This window comes from Gracilinanus agilis, chromosome 1 (genome assembly GCF_016433145.1).
Source record: "Gracilinanus agilis isolate LMUSP501 chromosome 1, AgileGrace, whole genome shotgun sequence".
NCBI classification, from domain to species: Eukaryota; Metazoa; Chordata; class Mammalia; order Didelphimorphia; family Didelphidae; genus Gracilinanus; species Gracilinanus agilis.
Window position 1 is genome coordinate 406,028,623 of NC_058130.1, and position 18,195 is coordinate 406,046,817.

General features: G+C 41.9%; 1 protein-coding gene across 1 annotated transcript in view; it reads left to right on the forward strand.

Moving 5' to 3' along the window:
* The window catches only part of LOXHD1 (lipoxygenase homology PLAT domains 1), a 293,979-nt gene that overhangs the window by 130,681 nt on the left and 145,103 nt on the right, over positions 1-18,195 (forward strand). The window contains exons 9-15 of the mRNA XM_044681634.1: positions 197-332; positions 1,237-1,397; positions 4,371-4,457; positions 4,906-5,041; positions 12,077-12,237; positions 13,975-14,135; positions 17,394-17,470. Coding sequence (XP_044537569.1) covers positions 197-332; positions 1,237-1,397; positions 4,371-4,457; positions 4,906-5,041; positions 12,077-12,237; positions 13,975-14,135; positions 17,394-17,470 — 919 coding nt within the window. The remainder of the gene's footprint in view (positions 1-196; positions 333-1,236; positions 1,398-4,370; positions 4,458-4,905; positions 5,042-12,076; positions 12,238-13,974; positions 14,136-17,393; positions 17,471-18,195) is intronic.

Genomic DNA, 18,195 nt, shown 5'->3' on the forward strand with positions numbered 1-18,195 from the left:
TTCTTCTCTCTCTCTCTCTCTCTCTCTCTCTCTCTCTCTCTCTCTCTCTCTCTCTCTCTCTCTCTCTCTCTCTCCACACACACACTTTCACCCCCTTCTTTTCTTCTCCTTCCTCCTTTTCTATCCCTCTCATCTCATCTACAAGCAGGCTGTCCTATGGAAATGTTGGACATGACTCTTGGTCTGTTTTCCTCAGGTGGTGATTTTGTGTCCATTCACTGGTATCCAGCAGACCTTCCCTTGCAAAAACTGGCTGGATGAAAAGCAATGTGATGGGCTGATTGAGCGGCAACTTTATGAGGTGGTGTCCCTGCGGAAGAAGAGACTCAAGAGTATGTACTGAAGTCAGACCAGAGGATGCCAGATGCCAGGATGCCAGATAGAATTTTCAGGCATCCAAGCAACTGTGACTCCACTCTTCTCTATTAGAGAACAGGGATTGGGATTGGAGTTGGGATGGGGGAAAACATAGGTTTCCCCCATACCCCCATAGACTTCCTAGGATAGGTTACTTCTTGGGGTCAGGGGCCCAGCTTTCCAGAGCACAGACCAATAAGAAATCCACAACCATCTGACCTTGCTGCAAATATTTCTGTCTTCCAAAAATCAAGAGACCATTTACTTGTAGTATCCTTGAACACAATTAAGTTGCACAAAATAGAATAGATAAATCAAATTTTTTAAAGTCAAGTCCCATTTTAAAAGCTCTAGTAGAACTCTGGTTATTTGAAAGAACTTTGAGACAGATCCTATTATATAAATCAAAGAATTCTTTTGTAAAGAAGTCATCACTCCCTAATTTATCTGTCTTATTTATTTGAATTTTGGTACAGCTGGGTTTTTGTTATGGTTGTTGTAGCAGTCATATCACTATGTATATCCTGTCCTTTGGTCTCAAATTCTCTTAACTGTTTCTTCTTCCTCTACTTGTAATAGTCTGACTTTATATCTATACGTACATACATATAGCAATATATAAATATATGCATGTATATATGTTTATCTGTCTATCGATCTGTCTATTATCTTCCTTCCTTCCTTCCTTCCTTCCTTTTTCTTTCTTTCTTTCTTTCTTTCTTTTTCTCTTTCTTTCTTTCTTTCTTTCTTTCTTTCTTTCTTTCTTTCTTTCTTTCGTATACTTTCCCTTCTGGCTTTATATATATGTGCTTCTTTCTCAGTAAAAGGATGCATAATAACTTGAGTTGTTTTTTTTATACTGTTTTGTTCTGTTTTAAGAGTTTGCCTGGTCGCTCTGGGTCTGGACAAATGACCTGAAGCATGCTGCTTGTGCTGGCCCTGTCTTTATCCAGCTTTATGGACAGAAAGGACGAACAGATCAAATTCATATAAACCCCGGACCACAGGGCTTTAAGCCTGGAAGGATTGACAAATTCAGGGTAGGAGCAATGAGTTTGGGAGAAGAAGTATTTCAGTGGACATCCTAAGGGATTTTTTTTAAAAGCTAAGATTAAGTGAACATTTTTAAAAATTTAAAAAATGTCAAATTTAAATTTAATTAAATTTTAATTAATCAAATTAATTATTTAAAATTTTTATTTCATTTTTAAGAGTTTTATTTATTTAGGTCTATGGACTTTTTCAAATTTAAACCCTTACCTTATGTCTTAGAATCAATGCTGTATGTTGTTTCCAAAGCAGAAGAGTGGTAAAAGCTAGGCAACTGGGGTTAAGTGACTTGCCCAGGATCACATAGCTAGGAAGGGTCTGAGGCCAGATTTGATCCCAGGAGTTCTGATCTCAAAGCCTGGCTCTTAAAACACTGAGCCACCTAGCTGCCCCTAAAAATGTTCATTTCTGTTTTATAAGCATGTAGAAGGTACTGGGAATGCAAAGAAAAACCAAAAAATATTCCCTTCCCTTGAGGAGTTTATATTTTTCCGGGGAATACAACCTACCAGCATATAATTAGATACAAGATAATTTGAGGATAAAGAAAACACTAATGACTAGGAGAATCAGGAAAAACTTCCCATAGGATATATCTGGATTGAGCCTAGAAGGAAGATAAGGCTTCTAAGAAGAGATGAGGAGTGAGTCCATCCCAGGCATGGGATGCAGCCTGTGCAGACAAGGAGGTAGGAGATAAGTACTGAATTCTGGACATCAAGGGAACAAGGTGACCAGAACAAAGAATGCATAAAGGAGTAAGGCAAAAGAAGTCTGAAAAGGTAGATTGGAACCAGACTGGGGTAGAATTGAAATCCCTACCTAAGGGGGTGGGGGTTTTATTTCATCCTAGAGGCAATAAGGAGACTGAGTAGGAGGTGAGGAGTTCAGCAGACTGTAAGCCCCAATAAGGAATGATATTACATTATACACAGTTCACTGAAGAAAATGGGTAGAATTTAAGTACTCCCTAGAGTTCCTATCTGAATTAAGCTGACCAGATGGGTGCTTAAGAAGGAAAAAAAAAGTAATTAGTTCAGGGAATTATAGCACCACAATGAGCTGGTTCAGAGCAGAGAGATCAATCATATGACAGCAGGCTGGGAGGCCCATAACAGATGAAAATTTTTTAAACATTTAACAAAATAAATTAAAATGTAATAGAATGTAGATAATGTTAGTTTGTAGTTTTCTAAATCTAGATGCAGTCGACTTACATGAAGTTTAGCGGTTCCATTTCTATTTGAGTTTGACACCTCTGATCCAGAAGATTCAGAAACATTGATGCCACCTTGATTCAGAAAACCCTGGCATCTAGGGATGATGAATATTGTGCTTGTGTGTGTGTGTGCAGGACAGGGATCCTGTCTGACACGGATGTAAAGCATCTCTCGTTTGAATTTTTTTTAAGCAAAAAGGATTTAAATTAAAATCTGAGTTAGATTAAAAAAAAAACCCAAACCATTACCTTCTGTCTTAGAACTGATCCTGGGTATCACTTCCAAGGTAGAAGAGTGATTAAGGACTAAGCAATTAGGGTGAAATGATTTGCCCAGGGTCAAAGAGCTAGGCAGTGTTTAAGGTCAAATTTGAACCCAGAACCTCCTGTCTCTAGGCCTGGCTCTCAGTCCACTGCCCCTGAACTAGACTTTTAAAAATACTTTCTACTAGCAGTAATATGTTCTTAATTCAAAGGAGGCTAACAAAGGATTTCCTAGTTTGAGGCTCTACTTTAATGATTAGATAAAATGACTCTCTAATGAGATATCAAATCAGGCTAAGGGGGTTGGCTTAAACATTCTATGAAGCTTAGAGATGTTTATCTATAAGCCAGTGCCTGTAAAACCCTTGCAAACTGCTCCCAGGTAAACATTTTCAAGGCAGTGCTGTTAGAAGAGAGCCATACTTGAGCTGCTTCTTTGATAACTCATCACAGAGCATTTCTAGGTCATCATTAAAGCAAGGCCTTGAACAAGAAAGCCCTCTGTTCACCGAGTTGGTCGAGTCGCTTCATCTCTTTGCCTCAGTTAGAGCCTGGCTGAAATGCCATCTTCCAAATGATGCTTTTCCTGTTGCCCCAAATGAGTGATAATCTTTTCTTCCTTTAAACCTCACAGATCACTTGAACCATCCTCCTATGCACTTGATTTGTGCACCTGTCCTGTCCGCACGCTCCAAGAGGGGATGGTGCCAGGCTTGGAGTCAGGAGGACCTGGGCTCAAATTGAATCAAATTCAGATACTCCCCAGCTGTGTGACTGTGCAAGTCACTTAACCCCATTTGCCTAGCCCTTGCCCTTCTGTCTTAGAGTTGTTACTAAGACAGAAAGTAAGGATTGGAAAAAAAAAGAGTATGAGGTAAGGAGAAAGCTGTAAGAAAATTGAAAAGATGGTACTGGGGCCAGTTATGAAGGGCCCTGAATGCAAAAGAGAGGATTTTGTAAATGACTGTGGAAGTGACAGGGAGCCACTAGAGTTTATTAGGAGGGTTTGTGACATGTTGGACCTGGGCTTTAGGAAAATCACTCTGACAGATGAATGGAAGATGGCCTGGGATGGGGAGGGTTTTGAGACTGGCAACCCCACCAGTAGGTCATTGCAACAACCCAAGAGTGAGATGATGATGGCCTGCACTAGAGCAGTGGCAAGGTCAGAGGACCAAAGAGGGTAAAGAGGCAGGACTTGTTGTCATTGTGGTTTTTTTTAATTTAAAAAAAATTTTTAAACCCTTACCTTCCATCTTGGAGTCAATACTGTGTATTGGCTCCAAGGCAGAAGAGTGGTAAGGGTAGGCAATTGGGGGTCAAGTGACTTGCCCAGGGTCACACAGCTGGGAAGTGTCTGAGGCCATGTTTGAACCCAGGACCTCCTGTCTCTAGGTCTGGCTCTCAATCCACTGAGCTACCCAGCTGTCCTTGTCATTGTGTTTTATCCTCTCCAAAGATTTGCCTCTTTTTCATGCAGCTCGACCTCCCAGATCTCGGAAGATTTTATAAGGTCAGAGTTTGGCATAACAATAGAACTCCTGGTTCTGGATGGCATCTAGTCAAGGTGAGAAGTGGAATCTTGTCCTCTGATCCCTATCGTCGTGGATAGGGGGACAAGGCAGGAAAAAACTGGGATCCAGATTGGTTTTCTTTTTGCACCTCCATCGCAGATCCTAAAATGTCTCTCCAGTGGTGGGGAGGAGGGACGGATGGATGATCAGGGAGGTCAGCCCAAGTTGGGAGAGACGATAGTGGATTCACAGCGAGGAGGAGGGAGGAATGAGTCCTCTGAGGTAAGCCAGGGGGTCTGACTGCTGGCATTCTCTCCTTATCATCAGAAAACTCCAGTGGGATGAGACAGGACAGTTCCTCCTTCCCCTGCCCTATCCCCGTGACTCCCTTAGAGGATTTTCTGTAAGAATCAGATTTAGCCTGTGTCAGGACAGCAGAGGGAGCTTGCTAGGGCATGTTGGGTGGCTCCTCATCTGCTTTGCTCCGTGACATCTTTCTAGATGACACTGATGAATAATCTAACAAAGGCCAAGTATAACTTCAAATGTAACCGCTGGCTGGATACCAACGAGGATGACTATGAGATCGTGAGGGAGCTCACCGCAGAGGGCCCAACAGTTCGGAGGATCATGGGAAGTGAGTGTTGACCACAGTTTCTGGGGAAGGATGGGAAGAAGGTAGAAAATTTCTTGTTTTCCTCTAAGGGATAGGCTTGACCCAGAATACAGCCAAGAGGCTGTAAACCTGACCTCTCTGCACCCCAAAAATTCTATCTCTAAATGCTGAACTGTCTGGTGGCCAGGCAGACAGTAGCAGCCTGGAAAAGCATGCCATCTGGGGGAAGGCGGGGTTCTAGGGCACATGAGATGTTCCAGACTGACTGTGGCTTCCTCAGAATATTCCTAGATTTAAAAATAAGAATAAGACATTATATTCAGATAGTATTTTTCACAAAATGACTCACATTTAAATTAAATCTAAAATTGGAATCCAAAGACCTGGATTCAAATCTTGGTTCTCACTAACTCACTACCCAGGTGGTTTGGGGCAAATTGCTTTACCTCAGGCTTTAGTTTTCTCCATTTTATTTTATTTTATAATCAATCAATCAATTAGTTAATTAATTAATTAAAGAAACAAAAACCCTTACCTTCCATCTTGGAATCAATACTGCATATTGGTTCCAAGGCAGAAGAGTGATAAGGGCTAGGCCAGTGGTTCCCAGACTTTTTTGGCCTACCGCCCCCTTTCCAGAAAAAATATTACTTAGCGCCCCCTGTAACATACTGTCACCGCCCCCTTACAGTTATTCACCACCCCCAAATGCACCTGTGGCCATCACCGCCTTCCTGGATCACTGCAGCACCCACCAGGGGGCGGTGGTGCCCACTTTGGGAATCACTGGGCTAGGCAATGGGGGTTAAGTGACTTACCCAGGGGCACACAGCTGGGAAGTATCTAAGGCCAGATTTGAACCTAGGACTTCCCATCTCTAGGCCTGGCTCTAAATCCACTGCCCCCAGTTTTCTCCATTTTTTTAAAACCCTTACCTTCCATCTTAGAGTCAATACTGTGTATTGACTCCAAGGCAGAAGAGTGGTAAGGGTAGGCAATGGGGGTCAAGTGACTTGCCCAGGGTCACACAGCTAGGAAATGTCTGAGTTTTCTCCATTTTTAAAGGAGGACCCTTACTGAAATCCATAGTCCTGGCCCCAACAGTAATTCTCCACTTTTGCTGTATTTGTAGAAATTTGCTCATCCTCCCACCCAGCTGCTGCTTTTTGGTGTACCAAAAAAGATCCCTTAGAAGCTGAGCAATGCTATACTGGTCCAGGTCACCCCCCTGACCACTGGCATAGGATCATAGATTTAGAGCTGGAAGGGGCTTCAGAAGGTATCTTGTTCAATCCCACGTTTTGTAGATGAAAAAAAATGCCCAAACCTGACATCTCATTAAATAACTTTTCTGCGGTCCCCTAGCTTGTGTCAAAGATGGGACTTGAACTCTGTTCTTCCTGACTCTCAGTTCGGCAGTCTGCTTTGCCACAGTGTCGTTCCCCTTGGAAGAGTGACATGTGGAAGCTTATCTTCCTGCATTAAGCGCCCATGATCATCCTAGCCCCTTCTTGATGTGCCAGGACTGACTCCAAATGGATAACGTGTGTAATTATGCTTTCCCTTTCCCTTTCCCTAATTATCACTGGCCTTTGCTAATTATTAATAGGACTCACACTCAGCTATGTGTGCAGGACTATAAATTCTGCTGATTATCACTGCCCTGTCAGTGACCACTGGAGCCTCTTTGACTTTCCCTTTCCTATTACCACGTCCATGTGGTTCTTCTTTCTTCCTCCCAAGGCAGGGCAGGCTCAGATCCACTTGGCTTTGAAGTCAGCCTTGGCTCCCTGATTACTTCTCCCTTCCTATTGCCATCACTCAAAGGCATGATTATCATTGTAAAAATTTAACTCACTGTGACAGGACAGTGAAGCACCTGCTTGGGGGAGCTCTTCAGTGCCCCTGGAGGCCATCCCTACTCTGTCTGCAATATAGGGTCAGCTCTGGAGCAAAGCCTATGAGAAGCAAAGATGAAAGAAAAATGAGGTTCTTATCCTTAAGATCTCTTCATCAAACAGGAGAGAAGCAATAGAAAAACTACCTAAGACCTGCCTTGCCCCAAACCCTCAAAAAAAATAGAGAATTAAAGAAAATGCTTTCTTGGGCAAAACCTAGTTACCAAGATGAAGTTTCTCTCTTTAGGAGAGGCGTTATGCTAGAAAGAAAAAGACACTCAGTTTGGAGTGGAGAGAGCGTGGGTTTGATTCACTTCAATCACTTATGATCTGTGTGACTTTGGCCACAATTTCCCACTTTCCTCATCTATAAAATAAGCAGGCTGGCCTAGTTGACCGCTAAGGGCCTTTCCATCTCTAAATCCATGACCAACAATCTTTATTCATTTATTCAAAACAAAAAGTAAGGGTTGTGAATAAATAGAATAAATAGAAAAAGTAAGGGTTGTGAATAAATAGACAGAAGAGCAAAGGCGAGGGAAACAAGGTTTATGCAGTTTTCCCAGAGTCACACAGTTAGGAAGTGGCTAAGGCCAGAGCTGAATGCAGATTCTCCCAACTCCAGGTCTAGAACTCTATCCACTGTGCCACTTAGCTGTCCCCATAATAATCTGATTTCATGTCTACTTTTTAAAAACATTGTGGAATGTTATCCTAAATGAGATGCAATTAGAAGGTGAATTTAGAAAATGATATTATAATGTATTCCAAAGCCCCAAATAAGGAATTTTTGAATTAGCTAATATGCATTATTCATGTAACTACTACCCCTCTCTTGGGGTCTGTTGCCCAAGGGACTTCACAGAAGAATTAGACAAGCCTGTCAATGGGATATGCCTTTTTATTTGGCTTACTTAAGGAAAGCCCACACAGCTTAACTAGGAAAACTCAAGGGAACCCCAAGGAAGAGGTGTTTGTGGAAAGGGAATGGTACTAGGACACCATCCAGACCCCCTAATGGGGTGGCAGCTAATATTGCCAAACTAGAGTAGCCACCTACACGGAATCTGGCAAATCCAAAAATATTTACTAGAAGAGTCTATCTCCCATACATACTGGGACCAGAAAGACCAAGATGGTCCAGCAAAGGGTGGAAAAGGGATGCCATCAGAGATGTCTCAAGAGAGTCTTGTGGCACAATGATCTTCGGGCTCTGGCAGTAGTGAGGAGTCCATAGTGGTCTCCTGAGAGGCTGCTTCTAGGGCATAATGTATCCTTACATCAAACTTTCAGTGTCATTCTTGGGTCTAGCATCATAGTATGCCTCAGGGCATCTCAAGGAATCATGGCAGTGCAGGGACTTTATAGGGAAAGGTGGGAGCCTGCTTAAGGATATTTCTTTGGTTTCCAACCCCTGAGGATCAATGGATCAATCAACTAAGCAACCAGAAGTTTCTAGACTAGAAAGTACTAGACAGAGAAGATATCAGATGGGGGGGGGGGGGAGGTATCCAGTAAAAAGGCAGTACAGAATGGAAGAAGAGGTTACCAGTCAAGAAGAACAGATGTGGCCAAGAGATAGATACCCTGTGGACAGAGTCAGATCAGTTGGAAAATTCCAGGCTACAACACTCTTTTCCATCAGCACAGATAGCCAAGAATTGACCTTATAGATATTCATTTCTTTACAAGAGTAGATTCATTTCAGGAAAGATGGCTGTAAGATAAAATTCTCTAAGACAAATGCTATTTGTTCATTGACTTCTTGCATTTCTATTTGAAAAATATTTCCCAATAGATTAAAGTAAACAATTTTGTCTAGGAAAGGAAAGGATTAAGATATGGCCAAGGTATGCTGGGTTTTGAGGTACACGAGTAAGTCTACATGCCTGTTGGGGGTTGTTTGTCTATTTTGGAGCAGCTCCAGATTAATTGGCCTCTGTGGCTTCCCTGTTTGGAACAGAGGGATTTCTCTCCTGCCAGGGAAATACTTAACTACACACTCATAGTTCCCAGAACTCAGCTATTCTCCTCTCTTTGTCTGGTTATTTATGGCAGCTTATAGAGCTTGGCTGCAAACACCTAATGCTCCCATATAACAGATGAGAGAAGACAGATTAAACATTCCTCAAGTTTGAAACTTGGAATTATGTAAAATGAATCAGTATTCTATTGTCAATGCCACTATAGATTCAAAATTGCGATTGTCTAGTTTACTTAAAATGCGAGATAAGTATAACATAATCCTTATAGCATAGTGTAGTGATAGAGAACTTCCTGAATCAGTAAGGCCTGGGTTCAAATCCTTCCTCAAGGATCTGAACACACTCTTTTTATTATTTTTCTGTAAAATGAGAGGGTTGGACAAGATGACTGCTGTGCTCCTATCAGCTTCAAATCTGTGCTCCTTTGAATTACAACTATATCTATATAAGTGCTGGAGGGGTTTCAGGAGTGATTGCACTGATTAACACTGGCTTTAAAATGTGGAGGAAATATTTACCAGCTCACAGTTTATTTCCACCCTGCCTTTCCCCCAGGAGCCACCCAGATAGTAAAATAAATGAAATCAGCATTCTTTACTGCTTGCCCAGCAGAAATGATTACTCCCCATAGACAAGAAGGCAAAAGACCATTGGATTCAAATATTAGATATTGTAGGCTCTTGTTAATCAGACTGCTCTGTAATTTTTTTTAATTAAAGGACAAATAAGAGGCTCTGGTACTTACCCATCTGTTTAAAATCTCTTCCTGGTAAAGCCTACCAATATAATTATCTTTAACTGTCTGCAGTATCCTAGTCAGGAAATAACTTTGGCCAAACAGGTGCTAGTGGTCCATATGAGATTCCAATAAGAAGAACTCCATGCTGTTTGAGAACTTCTGAACAGATGGAATTTTGACCACTTGAACAAAGAAATTTTCTTATTTATGGTTAAAACATGTGTATGGCCCTGGGGATTGATTACTTGTTAGTTACAGGTATGAGAACAGAGATGATCCTCTATATATCTGGTGAGGTTAGCTTTGAGCACCTCCATTTCCTCTCTTCCACCTTCCTAGATTTTCTGTTTCCCTTTCTTTTCTCCCTACCAGGAATCTAAGAGGTTTTTTTTGGTGTTTAGGAACTCTCTGGTCAATAATATGTTAATGTATTGCCTCTTTTCTAAAAGATTTTTTCAAGAACTTGGAAAAGACAAGAGATGGGCAGAATGGTGGGATTTCAGGCACTGTGGCATCTTGTCAAATAAACTATTTCTGGGCAGGGCAGGGCATCTCTGAAATCACTATGCACTGGCCACTTAATCCATCTTAATCCATGATGGTGACTACAGAGGCAAAAGGTGATTATTGTTTATATTCCTTGGATGTTTACATTTGCACTAGGTCCTACTTCACTTGACCACAGTAGACCTTTGTTTTGGCCAGATTCATGAAAGTCAACCCCAACCTTTTGGTGTTCCTTGCTTTGTGCAGCAGCAATGAGTGTATTTTCCTGAAAAGTTGCATGTAAATTTTTTTTTTGCAAATGGAATCTTATTTTCTTGTTGATACCATTCTCATGTTTGAAATGTAGGCTCTTCTTTCCTCTCTAGGAGATCTTCAATTCATGGGGCTCTTCAATGTGTCTACACTTAATTTCTCTGACTTTGGTCACTTCTAGCATTACCAAACCTCTCACTATAAAGACAAGTATTTTATAGTCCTGACAATTCTGAGTGGCAGCACCAAGTTGGGAATCAGGAGACCTTGCCTGATCTTGAGCTAGTCATTTCTCTTCATTGAACCTCAACTTCTTCAATGGAAAAAAGGGGAGTACTGAATTCCATGAGCACTTCAGGTTCTTTCAAGCTCTAAAATCCCATAATTCCAATGAATGAGAAGTAGACATTTATATGTAATCAAAGGGATCTTCCTATTTAAAGACATCCTAAAGCATGGCATTTCTTCCCATTGGTTTAATTCAAAGAAAAAAATATTCATGTATTAGGATTGTTGAAAGTGAAGTCTACTTGGTTTTCAAAAACTCAATTAAGCAAAATCTTGAATCAGTTCTCTGTGAATATAGAAGGACTCCCCTACCATCCTTTTATTCAGAGACACATTCTAATTTCTGTCCTCTTTTGGAACTTGGTGTTAGAACATTTGTTGGTCACCACCAAATGCTTCTACCTGAGAGTTAGGCTTCTCTTGGAATGTCCTGATTCTCAAACAGGGCAGAGGAGAGAGGTTGTTTATGGGGTGGGGGCAGGGATGCCTCTTCTTTCATCTCTTTCTGTAACCTCTCCTCCCCTCTATTGAGGAGGAGTTAATTGGACTCATGATGTCTCATTTGTTTCCTGGAATCTCAACATAAGAGAGCAGGTCAGAGGGTATAATCAACCCCCAATAGCAAATTAAAATAGCTCTTTTGACACAATATGCTGTGCTGATCTTCCCAGTGGGCCCACATGGTTCTTTGTGCTCCTGACTTCTGTGCCTTTAGCAAGGATTATTTTACAGTTTATTTAAAAGTGACCGAGAGGACTGGGGAGTGCTGTGCCGAATGCCAACCTCATCTATAGCACAGTTTGCTTTTTTTAGAAAGGCCAAACAATGAGAAACTGGGAGGAATATCTTTAGAGCCAAGCAGCAGCCCATTGAATGAGTGGATCTCATGCCCTTCTTGCCATCCTCTTCCCCTTTGCCTTTGCCCTTACCCTTTCTCTTCTTCATCAAGTCTTTATTGCATTCCCACTGTGCCCAGTCCTGTGCCAGGGACCACTAGAGAATAGGAAAAAAAAGCAAAAGACTGGTTCTTTTTCCAAAGGAATTTGTAAACTGGTTGGGAAGACAGAACAAATACATAAGAAACAATTGGAGAAAAATACACAATTATGTAAAATTATAAGGTAGAGCTAAAATATTTAAGCCCCGTCACTCCTATATGCATTCAGAAAATGCAAAGGTGAGTGTGGGCTGGGGGTGGTCAAGGAAGGCTTCACGGAGGGAGTGAGACAAGTTGGGCCTTGAAAAATGTGTAAACATTTGGAGAGACGGAAGAGATTAGGGGAGGGAATAGCAGTGGTGGGTGAAGGTAATTCTAGTGCAAAGGATCTTGAGAAGGCAAGCTATGGGCCTTCCAATGGAGCAGAAAGAAGATAATTCACTTTGACAGTGGCCCAGTATCGGGTGACCCTGTGTACTGGAGACATTGAAGGAGCAGGAACAAATGCCCAAGCCTTTGTCTGCCTCTTTGGTGATGCGGGAGATACTGGGGAGCGAATGCTATGGCACGTCAACTGCAGGAACAACATGGAAATCTGTCAAAAAGGCAATGTAAGTATCAGACTGTTCTTTCCTCTGTTCTTCCCAGACTGTCCCTCCCTCCCTGCCTCTCAGAATGATGTGATTCTTATTGCTGGCTAAAATGAAAGGGATGATCCCCTGGGTAGGAAGAAATCCCATTGGAAGCACTCCCCTTGTATATACTTGTAGATCATGAATTCAGTGGATCCAAGGATTCTAGATAAAGAGCTGAAAGAGACCTCAGAGACCATTTGGTCTGATCCCTCTCATTTTGCAGAGGGGCAAATTGAGGCCCCTGGAATTCAAGTCCTTGTTCAAGTTCCCATACTTGGTAAGTGGTATCATTCAGATTCAAATCCAGGTCTTCTAACACCAGATTCACTCATTTTCCACTGAACTATGCACCCTTCTTGTGTTGCCTGTTAGGGGAAATTAGAGAGAGGGAGGGAAGGAGGAAACCTGGCAGGATCTTCTGAACTTGGAAAAGAGAATAGATTGGAGAGAAAGGAAGCAAGCAAGATTGATTTTGTTCTCTGGCAGAGTAGGGGTCTGCCTACTTGATGTAATTTTGAGGAACTCCATGAATGAGTTTTTTTGCCCCTCCTCCCCAAATTCCTTCCCACCTGTGTACCCCTACTAGCATTTGGGAGAACCAAATGACATACTCTGAAGAGATTTTGAAATTATGAAGCATCATAAGAACAGGAAGCTGAATGATTCTGGGTAAAGAATGTCAAACTTGAAATCACATGGACTCAGTTTGAGCCCTGGCTATATAATTTACTCCTTGGAGGAATTACTTAACATCTCTGAGTCTCAGTTTCCTAATCTGTAAAGTGAGGGGAGTTTGGACTAGAAAGCCCTCAAAGCCCCTTCTGGCTCTAGATCTAAGATTTTAGATGAGATCCTAGGAGGTAGTTTCATTGTCTGTAAAATGGGTGAGAATGTCCAATGTGCTTTAGAAATATGGACTATTTATTTATATAATTAAAACCCTCACTTTCCATATTTCCCCTCCTCATTTCCCCCTTCTCTTTAATGATACCAAAGGGGAAAGGAACACTGATGGGGGTGGGCAGGAGATAAGAAGTGGTGTAAGGGTTGTGGAACACTTTTTCTCTGAGGGCTGTTCCGGGCTGCCAACTTTTTCATGTATCTCAAGTGGCTGACTTTTTTCAGTCCCTTAAGGATCTTTGTTGGCTTGGGTCCTTGTTACCTCTTGAAGGTCTCATTTGACTCAACATATCATCTTTGAAAGTCACTATAGCAGAAAAATTCACCCCCTGGTCACTCTAGTGCAAGACATTTCTGAATGGACCTGGGCTGGCCCTTGGATATGTAGTCTGTCACCAGGGTCATGCTGGGAACTGGTGGTGGAACCTGCCAGAACTTGGACTCTGCTGGCACCATATTTATGAACCAGGACTCCTTCCACACCACGATAAAGTCTGACATAATAATATTCAAAAAATCATAACTCACATTAATGATGGAAAATTGTAGATTTGTATATCTTCAATGTATAATACATATATTAGAATTGTAGAAAATAGGACAGATAAAGGGGGGGAGATGTTTTAGGAGGAGGGGTCCTTGTTGGTACCCCTCAATTCACACCACGTAAGTGGCTGCTTATTTCTATGTGTAAGACTGTCTCTAGTTAGGATCTGCTATTTTCCTTAAGTCATTGGGGGAATGAGGTTAGAGGGGGATGTAGAAGGACAATTCTAATCTATTTTTGCCTTGCTGTTTTTCTCCTTGGGTAAGGCGGATGAGTACACCATTGAGGCAGTCACCCTGAGGAAGGTGAAAAGAATAAGGGTTGGACATGATGGCAAAGGAGGGAACAGTGGCTGGTACTTGGAGCGAGTGTTAGTGAGAGAAGAAGGACAGCCAGAGAGTGACAATATGGAATTCCCATGTAACAGGTACGAGAAGTCCAACTGTCCTTTGGTGAGTTTTTCTGGTTCTTGGGAATAGGAGCTGGACCTCTGATTTCACTGGTGCTGAAAACTCATGAATAAGGAAATTTGTTCCACCAGAATACATTGGCACTTTCTCTTATTTCTCATAGAGATGCCTAGAACACCGAGGAGTTGAGAGGCTTGCCCAGAGTCACAGAGTCCAGCCAGTATGTTCCACAGGCAGGACTTACCCTTTGTTATTAACTGGGAAATGGGTGCATCAGGTTTTTTTTTCCCTAAGCAATGATCTCAGTGCTGCTTCCAGATAATGCTCATTCATGGCAATTACCCAAGGTCCCTGATTTGGGGAGGTGTGAGAGGTGAATCTGCTCTTTGGACCAGGCAAGAGGCAACAAGTGGAAGATCTGTAGAGGAATTTGATGGAGTGGACAGAACTCTGGATTTAGAGTCAGAAACTTGAAGTTTGTGTCTCAGCTCTTCTGCTTACTAACCTGCTGGACTTTGGAGATGTCACTTACCCTCCCAAGGTCTTAGCCAAGTGAAGCTATTGAACTAAATGATCTCTCAGGTCTCTTCCAGCCCCAAATCTAGTTAAGTAGTTGATTCTGCCTGAAAAAAAAGAACTTAAGACTCATTATAATCGGAAGCAGCTGGGAGCCTGACCTCATACTTCAATAAAGAAATTGAAGTCACTTAGGGAGAGCTCCAACTTCTCCTCTCCTCACTTCCCACCTTCTACAACCAGTCCATTTAGAATATAAGCTCCTTGAGGTCAGGCATTGGTTTTTGCCTTCTGGTGCCTCGTACATAGTAAATGCTGCTTATTGACTGATGAGTCATTTTCCATCCATTTCCACTTCTGGAAAAAGGGGAGTCGATGTGTGTTGGATTAGCTAAGCTCTAAGGTTCCATGGAGCTCCTTATTGGTGACCTGTGATTATCCAAAGTTGAGTCTCCAAGGGTCTACAATTTGCCTTCATTCATGAGCATCAAACTCCTCTAAAGAAATAGGGCTGTTTTTTTTATCTTCATGTGAAGAATGGGGATAGTATCAGCCAGCTTAAGGCTCATGGGAGTTTTAAATGACATGAGGAGGAATACAAAGGGCTTCTGCTGTAGGTTGCATATGGGTATGTGTGTCTATATGCCTTTGTGAGCTCAGGGAAAGAGTAATAAATCTGCAGTCAGGCTGTTATGTAGGCTAATGTATTTAGCAAGATCTCACTCTCTGAAATTGGGCAGAAGTGTTCTGAGCTAGAGGGGAAATGCTGGATTTGGAAAGGCCTATTAATACCACAAGAGCCCTTAAGTGGATATGAAATGACACATCATGCTTTGGGCCAGGAATAGTCTCCTTTCATTGTGGAGGGGGGGGGGACAGGTGATGGGGAGGGGCCCGAAAGGAGAGGTTCTTCATGATAGCAGTTGAGGGAATCTGTGTGCATTACTTTTCTCTTTCCTTTCTCCACCAAAATATGGCTAGTCAAGATTTTTGCTTAGCTCAGAGATTATCTAGTTATCTTTAGGTCTGGCCTTAGTACTGGGTGAAAGTTATAGAAATCCAAGGGACATTATTTGACAGATGCTGAGCAGGACATCCCCCCACCCTCTTAAATATCTCCTCTACCTACATTATTATGTGAAATTCTGCTCTTAGAGATTCATTCCTTTGAGTCTTGACAGCCTTTCTTCTTCTTCTTTTTCTTTAAATCCTTAACTTCCATCTTAGAATCAATACTGTGTATTGATTCCAAGGCAGAAGTAAGGACTAGGCAATCAAGTGACTTGCCCAGGGTCACACAACTAGGAAGTGTCTGAGGCCAGATTTGAACCTAAGGACACCTCCTGTCTCCAGGCCTGGCTCTCAATCTATTGAGCCACCCAGCTGCACCCACTTGATAGCTTTTCGTTTCTCTGGAACCCTCCAGGAAGATAGCTATAGTCACTCCTCTGGAGAAAAGGCACCTTAACCACTTAGCAGCCAACACCTTAGTAAGAATTAGCTGACAGCTAACTGAGAGTAAGATTTGAGAAGAACAAAGCACTGGTCTCAAACCAGCTATAATTTCCTTCGTGCAAGACTCACTTTTGTCTTTCTTGCTTTTACCTGTAAGGACTAGGATCCTGTTTTGGCAGGTGAGGCATCTGGTGAGCAATCAGGGACAGGTAGGGAATTGGGAAGGACTTGGTTTTGTTGTCAGGAGATTGTAAACTATATACACATAACACGTGCTTAATATGCATTATTGGTGACTTGTTTTTATTAGTGTGAATGTAATATTAGTAATGACAGCTTATGTCATGCTTTACAGTTTAGAAGTTGCTTTATATACTAATTTTATTTCATCTTGACAAAAACCCTGAGGGTAGTAGAGGTATTATTATTCTTGTTTCTCAGATGGGAAAACTAAGGCATAGAGAGGGAGAGCTGGTGACTTGCCCAAAGTCACACAAAGAGTAAGTGATAAGGTAGATATTTCAACTTCCAGATCCTCTAGCGTGGGCTCTGGAGCCTTTTTCTATATTTCAGCTAAAGTCATCCAGGGAAAGAACCCTATTTTATTCTTTTCTAATATCCCTGAGATTTCTAGCATAAGACTGAGCATAGCATAAGTGCTTAATTAGATGTTCCCTGTATTAGAATATCGAATTGCCTCTTCCTCCCTTTTTTTTTTCTTTTCTCATACCATTTCTTCTGCTAAAGTTATAGCATGAATGAATAATCATTTATTAAGTGCTTACTATATACCAAGTGCGACTCATCTTGCTTGGCTATAAAAACATCAGATCATGTATCTAATACTCGAAGAGTTCTAGACTACCTGGTAGAACTCCATCATTTTACAGATAAAGAAACTGAAGCCCAAGAAGGTTGGGATGTGTCTGAGGACAGAAGACATTCCAATGAGGAATTTGAATCTAGGTCTTCTGATTCCAGTTCCAGGGACTCTTGCACTATGCCATGGCTGCCTCCTAAGGCTCTCTGGAACAAGAATCTATATTATAGTTCTCTTGCATCCCTGCAGTGTCTAGCATAGTTCTAAGGATACCATAAGTCTTTAATAAATACTTAATACATTGACATTTTCCAATGCCCCTCCTTTCCTGATTTTTCTCTCCTCTCTGGCCCTCCAATTTCTTTCTTTTTTTTTTTCTGGAGAAGTCATGACTCCTCTGCTTCATCCCTAGTCTGGCCAAATTTCTATGTGTAGCCCCCACGGGTACCCTTGAAGATGTAACTTCCCTTTGTTCATACACCAGATGGCTTGCCAGGGATCAAGATGACGGCCAGTTAATCCGAGAATTATTACCCAGTGGCAACAATGCACCGTTGAAAAGTAAGTTATCCCTGGGGGCCCATTCCTTTCTGAAGGGTCAAATAGAGTATGTTTTCCTGGGGAGGGGATTTTCACTCCACTGAGTGGGAATCAGATGACTTCCCAGGCCAAAGGGGAACTTTGGGGAGGAGGTAGAGGAGAGGAGAGGAGAGGAGAGGGAAAAGCCAGACTGGTTTCAATTATTTGGAAGCAAGGAGGTATGAGAGAAAGCATTCTGAACTACAGATCAGAAACATGGGGTCTGGCCTGGGCTCTGCTGTTCACTAGCCATGGTCACAGAATGGAACGGAGAGAGAGTGCAGATCAGGTTTTGACTCACTTGACTGATTTCCATAAGAGAGGGAAGATTTGGACTGTGACACCAGCAAGGGGGAAAAAGCAACTCCCAAGAATTAAAATGTTTAAGTAAAGCTATATGAATCTAAGGAGGACTTGCTTCCAGATTATCTGGATGCTTGATGCTAATTAAACAGTTGGTGAATTTTAAAGAACTTGAAAAAGAGGAACCAGTCCAGGGCACTGAGTCTCTGTCTCTGTCTCTGTCTCTGTCTCCCTTTCTCCCTTCCTCTCTTTCCTTCCTTTTAAAGAGGAACCAGTCCAGGGCAGTGAGAAGAAAGAAGAGGACTTTCTTTTTCTTTCTTTCTTTCTTTCTTTCTTTCTTTCTTTCTTTCTTTCTTTCTTTCTTTCTTTCTTTCTTTCTTTCTTTCTTTCTTTCTTTCTTTCTT